Below are 12,044 nucleotides of genomic sequence, written 5' to 3' on the forward strand. Positions count from 1 at the left end.
GATACAGGACAAAATATGTCACATGATTTGTCTGACTTAAACAATTGAGACCTGAGATCCAATTCACAGCATTCCTGGCCATCTGAAGAGAGTATTTACAAATTGTCCCTTAGACAATACATGACCTGTTCTGTCAACAGATTTCCTCACACCACAGGGGACCATTCCTTACTCCCTCAGTTCTGCACAGCAGAACAAGTTAGCTTAACAAGCTSCTTAAACAATCATTTAAATCCAGAGCACACTCTTAGGAAAATACTGATGTACCAGACTGAGCTGAGGGCTCAAGTGATAATGTTTACAGATGGATAGCCGATATCTTGGGCTTGCATGAGGAGAAAGTGCATCCAGATCCCTTAGACCTGCTTAGGAAAGTCCAAGARACTTGGCCCTTGTTATCATTTTAGTGCTCTTAGAAGTTACATGATGGCAAGCTGTATTCCTTTTCAGCTAGGATCATAGCTCCACCTTTAACAGATAAAACATAACAGATTTTTAGCTTCCCTAAAGTTTGCRTGAAGAAATTCTGGGTAGCATTATATAGGAGTTTTCTTGGAAGGATGGAGGGCAGTTCAAGCATCTACAGCTCCAGACTGTGCGTTTTTCTTCTGGGTTTTTTTTTTTTTGTGTTGGGTTTTTTTTTTGGTTTGTTTTTTTTTTGTTTGTTTGTTTTAGGCAGAGGGAGGGGAAGCTCATCAAAACCTCTAAATACACTAGGAAGGATTTTTAGTGCAATTTTTTTAAAACGTCTCTGAAATGTGTTCTGCCTGGTCTCTGAAAAACTGGTGCTTATATCATGCGTGGCCTGGACCCACTTCTTCCCCCACAGGAGGAGGAATTACTCCTTGCTTTTTCTAGGGTTTTTTGCCGATTTCCACAGTGCTTATGTTGATCAGGAGACAGGGTAAGTCTAAGGAGCCTTTTGTGAGCTCTTGATAAAGTTTGCACTGTCACTGGAGCCCTTTGAGTGTCCCCAAGCCTCAGACTGGCTCCCCAGAAATTTGTTTTCCATACATGTGCTTACTCTGATAAAATAAGGCTGCACTGTGTGGTAGGAGTTATTCTCCATGGAATTTCAGGAGTGTCTGTTAAGTATAGGCTAGCATATGTAAAAGAGAGAGATGTGTCTTTGGCTTGCTTCTTTGCCAGACATTTTTTTTTGGCTGTTTTTGCAATCTGTTTCCCTTGAAACACTTCCAAAATTATTTTTATTAATTTTTCCGTAGCYTATTAATCAAACTTCTTATGGGTTTTCAGGACACAAGACTGAGTCTCTCAGGYTCATGTTTCAGCGTTCTTTCATTCTTGCAGTGTAAAAACCCCTTGCCCAAAGCCTGAGCATTCACATCTTGCAGGAAATGTTGTCTTGCAGGGATGCAACTCTTGGTAGCATTAGTTTTCATCGTGGAAAACTTTGATTTTTGCTGAAAGTAGTCATCAGGTGGAGAAGGAGTAGTTTAAGAGTTATGGAACAGAGTTAAAATGTTAATGCTAAAGGCAGTAGGTAGTGTGTCATTAATAATTGTACAAGTGTTCTGACATGGAAATGTTGTTGACCTGAACCTGACCTGTGAGTGTCAGCTGGGAAGGCTGAGAAAGTACTCACACACAACCTGGTACATACATAAGGTTTATCATTCCTCCCTCAGTTTCCTAGTGGCAACACTGAAAAGCAGATGGGAATTCTCTTCCATAACTTTTTTATTTTCTTAGATTTCAGTATATTTGTCTCTTCAAATCTTGTATTTTCTAGATAGTGAAACTTGGGTCAACATTGTACAATATCATAGCGAGTTGCAAAGTTTTTGTAGGGCTAATTGTGGGCATTGTAATGCCACTTGCACAATAAGTGTGCTTCTGGAAGGGTCCATCACTATATTTATGAAGTTGGGTAAAAATAATTGGAGTTTGAGTGTTTCTCAGTGTAGAAGGAGCAGGAAGTTAAATGTTGAGGCACTGACTTTGCAGCATGAATTTGAAGTTTAACATTCATAAGGCTGAATCTCTTATGAGGGAGATGCTGCTGAGGGTGCAGCACATCTTTGAAAGTGAGACAAAGGTGAATCTGTCTTTCACATGAGAATACTGCACATGTGCTCCCAGCCAGCTGTGTGATTGGAGGCTGTAATTCTGGAAAAAATGKGCATTATTTCCTGCAGCCTACCATAGCAGTATCACACAGTAGAGACTTGCCAAGCTGCAGTAGCAGCCTGCCTRTTGAATGAACAGGCTGTGGCAGTGGCTTGAGTTCATTCAATTCTTGCTTTAAAGAAGCAGACACACAACACAAAGGGTGTCCAAGACCTGTCAGAAGTCTTGCCCTGAGGCCAGCAAGATGCTCTCTGTCAGAGTGATGGCTTCAGGCTTTTCTCTTGGGAAGCTTCTTGCTTYAGGCTTCTGGCACATAAGCTTCCAGAGGTGATAAAAAAAAAAATCAGAGGTAGTTTATACCTGAATTTATAATTGTCTTTAGTTTGGGACCATTAGGATTTCACTTAAGTTCTAAATGAAAGCCAAGGTGTCTCCAACAATCTGTTGCTTCAGGAACTTGCATGCCTTCACAAGCCTTAGCATTCAACYACAAAAATGGCAGTGGTAGAGTTTCCAGTCAGCATTGCAATGAGYCCTGTGGGCCCCCATCAGAGTCTGTTTCCTCGCCATCTTCTCCCTGGAGGGTAYCTTTTCTGCTTGTCTGAAATCCATYTTTGCTTGTCAAGTAGCCTTTGCTGTAAAAGATAGCTGCTGACTCAGGAGGATTTTCTTATTTCTGATAGATTATTTGTATTATTTATGATGTATATATTCCAGACAAGGGCAGTAAAGAGGTGCTAGACTTGAAAGTTATTTGACCAGCACCAAGGAGCCTCTTGGATGGAGAAGGAGGAAACTTCCTTTTTTTTTRGCACCAACAGTGTTAATGGCAAATTCTTAAAGTTGCAGTGGGGCTCTGRATTGGAGTGGGTTTGATTGGGTAGCACTGGTAACAATAAAGTTGCAGAGTTGCACTTTCTTCTTTGGGGAAGCCAGTCCTAATCTACCTTGTCATCTTCAACCACTGAGCTGCTTTTTCACTTCAGAGGGTGCTTTCCTATCCTTTTCCTTTCAATCTGCTATAGCACTTTTATGCCATATATCTCCACTGCGTCAAAATCTGCCTGTAAGAAAGACTTGGAGTCTGTAAGGAATCTAACATGTACCTTCAATGCCTTCATTTGAGCTATACAAATGCCTTTAAATATCTTTTTGACATTTGAAGATAATGGAATGCAAAGTCTCACTTTGTGCTTCACTGGGCTTGTGCACAATGCGTGCAGCAAATCCGCCAGGTCAGCACTGCTGTTACCAAAAGCCTAGAGTTGAAATAGTTGTTACTCATTAAAATGAGCATCCATATTTATTCTCTAAACTGTGAATATCTCTTATATCCCTTATCTGGAAGAAGATGCTAAATASAGGAATTATTTACCCTGTAAATCTAGAGACAAAAAAAAAAAAAAAATCAAGGTGATGAACCTTTGTTTTGGCCCCATGGTGTGTTCAAGTTCTTGGATGTCATATGGGCAAGGCAATTCTGTGCATGTGCAACACTTGTATACTAAAAATAGCTCGTGGATTTTACTTTATGAACTTGGCATRATCTGTAATTCTGGGAATGACCCTGGTGAAATATGCGTGGTGCACAYGTGCTGTAAATTTGTTTTTCTTCAATAAAGGAAAGAATATAAGGCTTCTAGTGTATTACTGATGAGTTTCCAAATTGTGCAAAATATGTTTTTGGAATGGTATTTCACATATGTATTTGAGTGTACTTCATGGTGTTGTTAATTTCTTGGTTTTGGGGTCCTTTGTTTTGCAAATGACCTTCATTTACAATTATTCCTCTACCTTGAGTATTTTAAATGAAAATATTTGTTTTCAGCTTTCCAAAGGCAAGTGAGAAATGGAAAACTTTCATGCAGCATAATTAGTTAAGCTACTGACACTATGTGAATTGTGATTAAGTTCACTTTTCATTACGTGTTTCTTTAAAGAGCTGAAATAGTTCTGCCAACCTTTAAAATATAAAAGCAGCTGTAAACTGCTCTAGGGAGGCAATATAAAATATTGTGCATATTGTTTAATTACTAAAGAAACTTGCAACTCCTTTAAAATGAAAATTGTGGAGCGATTTAATTGACTGTATTGACTTTTGGCAGGCCTTATTCAAGTGTCCAGTTCTTAAAGAGCAGCTTCAGTGTGTAACTAGCACRGCATTGTTGGTGATGACAGAGCAATGTGTGCTGCTTTGTTGCGCCGGGTTGAGGGAATGTCACTCCCCATCTCCATTTCAAAGCTCTCCTGTTCTAGCAAGAGGCATTTATTTACTCTTCCCTCGTTTCTGACCAGTGATTCCCTGGAAGCTGCCCAGCCAGCCCCGGTGAGAAGTGTCCCTGCCTGCCAGGACAGCGTGGATGTGAGACCTGCTCCTGCCAACTCCGCACCTGCCGCAGTCCTGAAGCCAGCGGCACCCCTGGGTTCTGCCAAGGGCTGGCAGCCTCCAAACCAAGCAGGTAACTTCAGAGAGGCCTTTTCTTCTTCACCTAAAGACCTTTGGATGSCTCGGGAAAACAAACTTCACCTTGGGTGTGAAAACAACAGGCTTCAAATGGCTGTTTGTGGATTTTGAATACAGKCCAGTTTGCTTGCAAAAGAGGAGAAGAAAAACCAATTTAGTCATTTTAGCAAACCAGTAGCCCTTTGTGAGTAGCCTCAAAGATGTGATTGGTTTCACAAACAAACAAAATCAGATGCCTCACACCTCTATTAAAAGCATTTATACCAATCAATTATATAWGTACACCTCACAGTTTCAGCTTGGYGCTTCCCATGTGACTGTAGATTCAAGCATATTCCCTGCTCTTTCAGGTAGGAATATCAACATATGTTGATATTAWCAATAGACATGTGTTTTCCAAGTGATCTTTTCAGAAGTACTAGCTCATTATATATATAAGGCTRAAGAGTTAGCGTGTTTATGTATTTTACACATGTATGTTTTATTTGAGCAGGATGCCAGATTATTGAGTGGGTTCATGTTACAGAGATTTGTGTAAAAGTTCTTGCAAGGACAATTCACATAGCTGCTACCTYTGAATGTACTTTGGTGGTTTCTGCCCCTTTGAACCCACACCAGAATGTCTTCTATCTGGAAAGCATGCTGTGTTCTTTATGAGCACTCCTGTGTTATTCCATAATACAGATATGTTTATTTGTGTAGCTGTGTACTTTTGTTTTCATAGTATTACATGCAGTAGTAACTTGGGGTAATCTTTTAAGTTGAATCAGTCTTTGTTGCTGAATTAAACTTGAGTAGTATTTTCAAAATATCTGGGAAATCTGTATTATTAATTAAGCTTCAACTTCAGATTTTTCTTGCTAATATGAGATGAATATTTTTGATTCTCTTTCTGACAAGGTCTATTATGTTAAGTAGCTCTGTTTGTTTCCTTTTGTTCTACTGTTAAAGGTTTTCTCTCTTTAGAAGTTTATCCAGTTCAAAAAAATGGAACTGTAGAAGCCCTGGCATAAAAATAAAGAAAAAACATATGGTGTTAATGCTGCATGTTTTATACTGGCTTTGGCGCTTCTAATGAAATGAAACAGTTTTGCTATGGTTAGTAACAAGTTGATGCATTTTAGTTGGAATGTGTAGTTCTGTAGGAAGCCTCAAGATGGCAATGCACTGTCATTGCTGTGCTTGCCTGGCAAATAGCGAGTATTATTGAGATAAAAACTTMWTWAAATTTAAATCAGTTTAATTCTAGYATTGTTTTACTTCTTTGAGTTAGCTGGCATTACAGGGGGGAAAACTCCAAATTGAGCAATAACAACAGAAGCCCCAACTCTTTTTAAAGTTGCATTTTTGATAGCATGTGTGCTTAAGGCAAATTTTTTTGGGAATGTGATAATCCTGCACTTTTGTAAGTCTCTGATTGTGCTCCATATTTGATATAGATTTCTATCTCACCAACTGATTAATTATTTCACTTGCATCGAAACCACCCATCAGCTTGGGGTTTCTGTAGTACCACACTCATTTTTAGTACGTTGGTAGGTGTTTCACTGCTAATCCTACTAGCATACTTTAGTATTAATAGGAGTCAAACGTTTGAAATATCCCTTTTTTTTTTTTTCTTTTAAGTTGTACATGAAGGAGAAAGATTTAGAGAGATTAATTAAACTACACTTGATTCTGTAGCACTCTGAAAATCTATGCCCATGCTCTTGCATAATGGGAAAATTTCTTTTTTTACATCAGAGATACCAAGCAGGTAGGTAGAGGGAAAGCCAGACAGAGAATTTTTGATTGTTATGTTCCAGAATAGGTTAAAGAAAGCTTAGGAAGTTCATATTGTTAGAAGCTGGTGGAAAGAAATGGTCATGAGGATGTCAGCTTTGTGCTGTGCTGATGTACGGTTCTGAGATGCACTGCTGAAGTTCCAAAGAAGAAAAGTTKTTATCTCTCCCCAGAAATATTGGGGGAGCCAGAAATAAAAGCTGTGGGAGAAAGGGGCATTGAAGACTCAGAGTTCCCTAAAATTGGAAAGTGCAGAGAAGATGATGCAGCAGCRTGAATGGCAACTGCCCAGGAATTAACAGGGTGGGGAGAAGGTGCAGTGTCTCAGGTGCCACAGGAGCTTCAGTTAAGATTTGCATCTTAAGAACATGAAAAGTTTTCCCATTGCCATGGGAAACCAGTCTGTGCTTGTCTCTTGTAGGTGGAACAGCAGTCTGACATGTAAAACTGTTTCAATAATTGAATATYTTGATAAAATTAGATGTTGAAGAAAGACTGTAAGTGTTTCAGAGAATGCTTGGACTTCAGTCATTAATTCWGCTGTTTGTTTGCAGTCTGAGAGCATAAAGTTTTCTTTAGAGTAAAATTGCCAGTGCTCCACAGGCCAAGCAAAATTTGGCTTCATAGCCATAGGCCTGACAAAATTTTAGACAARAAGACCCCTTTGATTTCGTATCGGAGGTCTACCTTAGGAAATAATTAGAAGGAAGATATAATCTTATGTAAATGTATATGAATATCCTGTTCATAGCAGAAATGTATTGGGAGCACAGTTTTGTAGCTCTGATACCACTCACCCTTCTAATGAATATTGTACATAACRCCAAGTTGTTTCCAAAGCAAAACAGGCGTGTCACAGGATTTTGTTTGTGCCTGGGGAAGCTGTAAGATGCTGATTGATGGTGTGGCATGAATATTACCAGTGATTTTATGAGGTTGTCTGACTACAGAGATACGTCATTTGGGTAGACAGCATCTTTTCAATTATTAGCTGGAATAGCTGGAATATCTCTTTCTTGGATAGGCCACACAGAGAATACCTTCCTTTTTTTTTTTTTTTTTTTTTTTTCCTTCAGCTTGGGGGTGTGGGATGATTTGTTGATTTTTTTTTTCCTTTGAGATTGTGCAGAGATGCCTGAAGATGTGAGAGGGATTTTGTTGGAACTGAGGTGTGAGCTATTTAATGGCTTGGCAAGAAGATGGTCTAAAATTGAATGGATGAGATGGGGAACCTGGAGATGCTTCAGGCAGTGGGTTTTTCTCTCTACAGAAGTCAGTCATGATCCAAGCAGTCTCACAGGGATAGCACCTTTGGACCTAAAGTTCTTGGGGGATGTTCATGTAGTACCCATGAGCACTACTATRTTCGTTGTCCACCGTGATGGTTACAGAGGTTTTATTTCTCTTTGGAATAAAATCCTGATACTACAGGATTCCTCAGTGGTTCTTTAGAGGAAGTGAGGGGTGGCTGCCTCATGCTTTCTTTTAAGGCATGGGTAAGAAGCTCAATAAASTTAATTCTTTGTCTATTGTTGAAGCAAGTAAAATCGTTGAAAAAAGTAAAAAAAAAACCCTGTTACTGTGTATTATGTGTACAGACTGGAATTTATAATACCTCTCACTTCATTTTTGTTGAGCTATGAAGCTCTACTCACCCACCAGAGGCAGAAGCTTTTTACATTATTATATTAAATTAAAAGAATGAAATAACCCAGAACATCCTAGCTACATTGCAGTGACTTATTCTACTATTTGATAACTRTTACTCTACACTTACACAACATTGCTCAGCCGAGGAACCCCAAAGCATTTTCTAGTCCTGGGCAAGGACACGGTGCACACACAGGAATGGCTTAGACTCACCACTGCCATGCAGCCACCTCATGGKTGAAAGATGACACTGCTTGTCAGCATGCTGCAACATTCCACGGCAACTTAAAAGGAAGGGAATAGCACCATGGCAAATTGGAACTGCTGGGACAATTTAGGAAGGTGTAATTGCCCAGTGAGCACAGCTACACCAGCTGGAGTTAGTCCAGGAGACAAACTGTTCTTGTAGAAAGTGTGATGGTCAGAAGTGGTCAGGGCTTCCAGTGTTACATTTCTCACATGAAATTGCCTTCTCTTTCCTGGATTTTCCAAACGCTGTTGCTGTGGGGTGAGCTGCTGGTGCATACAGGCTGTGTGCCAGTGCCAGACCCTGCTGGGACAAGCAGGAGCTGGGCAGGCAGCATCCYGCTTTGCTTGCTGAGGTCCTGTGGGATGGCAGGGGGCCTGTGGGGAGTTGTTACAGCTGGTGGCCAGAAAGGCTGGTTTGCTGCTTGGAAAGGAGGGTTTCAGTGCAGTCAGTGCCCTTTGTTCCTCCTAGGCTTAGCTGAGTTGGAAGAATGGGATGGGGAAGGTTTGTGGGAGAAGCGTTCAAAGCTTATGTTTTTTTAAGTGACCGTTTACTCACGTGCCAGTTTCCTTATTCCCAGGGTTTCTGTCAGCCTGGTATCACTGGGATATGTAATCCCCTTCCCATAGARCTGCTAGGGAATGTCAGCATATCCTGCAATGTGCACAACTGTCAGTTGCCTAATCCTCARTGAGCACATGTGTTAAGCACATGCTCCCTTCAGCAAAGGGAACACACTTGGAAACTGACTGCAAGTACAGAAAGATTGCTCCCCAGACAATTTTGTTTTGAAAATTCTTCTGTTTCCTTGAAGTTCTTTTCATGTACTTGGTAGCCTTGCATTTACTGCGTCTGGAGTTATCCATAGCCTTCTTGCTGTATTTTCTTTTTTATATCCCACAATATTCCCACAATAATATTAGAATTTTAAAAGCAGAAGAAAACGCAAGCCTGCTCCTAGACATGACCTGACATCCTGCTCTACTCGCAGTTTGAGTCTTTGTTTCCTTATTCTGCAACTTATTTATGTAGAGAAAATGGGATATAAATGCAGACTGTATCAAACTGTGGAGTTTGGCCTCAGGTCAAACAGTATGAAGCTGTGGAGAGGGGGAATGCACTGAGATACGTTGTGCTATCACAAAATGCTTGTACTGCTATGAAATCCTTAGGGGATTAAGGCATCCCAAAAAGGGATGGACTGCAGCACTTTCTGTCCTTGTCACCTTTGCTTTTCTGTGTTTYGTTTGTTATTGCTCCAGCCCCTATATCAATTGTGCAGTCTACCCTGACTGGGTAGGTTAGGTTGATGGCTTTGGGAATACTTCTGCATGGAAGAATCAACCAAACTRTTGTGTCATTGTCACCGTGTTCATAAAGTTCTGCAAATTTGTTTTGAGGGCACTCTCATACTCTCTCATACTGAGGGCATTTGTTTCCTTCGTAGAACAGGAATTTGAAGGCAGTTATGGAAGTTCAAGGAGCTACTTGGCTATTGAGTACTATGGTCTGAATATGGGGAAGAAACTGGGTTAACACTGCTAGTCATTAAGACAAATTCTTACATTGTTGGTGGTAAGGCCTCTGTTAAAAATAGGTCCCAAAATGCAAACAGTTCCCCTATTTTTCACTGAAAATGATTGTTACAGATTGCTCCTCCAAGCAGAAAGCCTTGTCCATGAAAGTGTTATGATTGACAGGTCAAAACACAAAAGCTTTCTGATCCTGGTCTATGGACTGTAATTAATTTTTCATCTAATCTAAATTATTATATTATCATGTAACAGCAAACTACAAGAGTTTGCTCTCACAGGTTAATTAATGTGAAGTCACTTAGCCAAGCAAAGCCCATTGTGAAACCAGAGTAATTTCTAAATGTTAACCTTAACTAGATGGCAGTATGAAATTGTAACTCTGTAGAGGTGGTGAAAAAAGGAATGTGTTTCTAAAACTTGAATGCTTRTCTTTAAGAAGGGGCAGATCATAGTAATGATGCAGAAATGTACCACCTGCTTTTTAGAGACAGAATGGCCTGATGTACCTCACTACAAGATCTGCTGWATAGAAACTCAGCTTTTCTGTTACATATATGACCTTAGACAATTTTTCTGTGTTCTGGTTTTGCAAATTCATGTGCTGTTGCATCAAGTTGCGCACTTAAATTAATTGTTTGCATCAGTTTGACACATGCATGTTTCTTTTTGCGTTCATTTAAACAGAGATGAAGACATTTTTTGGCTCTATGGTTATTTCACAGACATCAAGTGGGAACATTCACTGACTTCCAAAATGAGATGTCCATTGTCTTTGATTTGTTAAAAAGCAACTAACTTCTTGTCACAGACTGACTCACCAGATTGGTTTCTCTCCATTAGCTAGCTCCAGCTCAGATCAGTGATGTGTCCTGTTCAGATGCACAGGTGTAGGACATCCAAGAATTATGCATAATAGTTGTTGAGCAAATGAAAAGCCAGTATTCCTCTGGTAGATGCATTYTGATCAAATTCAAAACATCAGCTTCATGAAACTGGCAGATAATCTACATGAATCTGGACAGCCATGCACTCTGCAGGCATAGTCAACCTGTCTGGTTCAGAATAGGAGCTAAAAGGAAGGGAGGCAAAATCTYATCCACAGAAAGCTACCAGATGGGTTTCTATATTGCCACTGCAGAGAAATGCAACACTATAGTACAGGTCTTCGTTTTCTCTTTCTTCTTGAGTCGAGTTTTCGATAAAAGCAACGCCAGTTGTGCCAAATTTGCGACGGTATGTGATGTAACAAATCAGAAGGAGACMGGCTGAGTGAGCCAAAACCACCATACTCATTTTAATTAAGATGCTTTACAGCTAATTTACCCGGAGCCTTTCCAGTTGAAAGGCTGGTTACTAACGCAGGAACTATTCCCTCTGGTTGCAAGGGCTGTTGAAATTTGGCCGAGGTGGCACCTGTTTTGATTTTCCACGGGTGCATACCAGCTTTCAGCCGGCATTTAAAGACATGATAATGGTTTAATCCTTCCTGTTCTGCCTTTAATCAGCAAAAAGAGTTTAGCTCTGACTACGTTTCCAAGACTTCATAAGAAACAAAAGAATCGACTACGGAACACAGGGTTTGAGCTGTGCATTTGTTGGGGGGGGGAGGGATTTGAGATTTTGTTTTTTTTTTTTCTCACCTTGTACTTGCCTTGTAGCATTCGGCACTGAAGTTGTGTGATTTCATGCGGGCCTGGGAGTGGATGGGGTGTTACACRGAGCCAGTGCAGTGAGCTGACAGCAGAGCTTTCCAGACACTTTGCTTCATCCGGCCATCTGTTTGGTTTTGAGGGAAGGAACAGGAAGATTTCTTRCATTACACATATATTAAGAAAAGTCAGAAAATTGGACGTATGAAGCTTTATATTTTCCATTTATAATACAGTAGTTTGATTGCAGTGTATAAATCACTGAGTTAGAACACTTTAAAATGAAGTTCTGGCCCTCCCACCGCTTCAAGTAGCATTGTTATTTATAGATATTACATGAAGGCTGATGTTATGTTTAAGTGAGCGTTAAACAGTTCAGGCTGTTGTATTGTTGCTACGCACCAGAGAACCTCTGTCAAAGTGACTTTGGCACTGCTGCTTATCCGCCTTTCTCCCTTTGTCTTCCAAACCTTTCACCAGTGTTTGCAGTTATCCATGTGCTCAGCGATGGAACAGCCTATTGTTAGACTAACAAGGGCAAAGTCACACTGGGATTTTTAAAAAAGGAAAAAAAAAAAAGGCAGCTCTTTACCCTGTCTAAAAGATTGTTAAATATTAAACTAGCC

General features: G+C 40.1%; 1 protein-coding gene across 2 annotated transcripts in view; it reads left to right on the top strand.

The window, feature by feature from the left end:
* Nucleotides 1-12,044, top strand: part of PDLIM5 (PDZ and LIM domain 5) — a 121,433-nt gene that overhangs the window by 91,908 nt on the left and 17,481 nt on the right. For both annotated transcript variants that reach the window (XM_057366579.1, XM_057366577.1), the window contains one exon: nt 4,387-4,550. In XM_057366579.1, the coding sequence (XP_057222562.1) occupies nt 4,387-4,550 (164 nt within the window). The remainder of the gene's footprint in view (nt 1-4,386; nt 4,551-12,044) is intronic.

Source organism: Malurus melanocephalus, unplaced genomic scaffold, assembly GCF_030028575.1.
Source record: "Malurus melanocephalus ecotype Western Australia unplaced genomic scaffold, MMel_1.1 scaffold_68, whole genome shotgun sequence".
Taxonomy (NCBI): Eukaryota; Metazoa; Chordata; class Aves; order Passeriformes; family Maluridae; genus Malurus; species Malurus melanocephalus.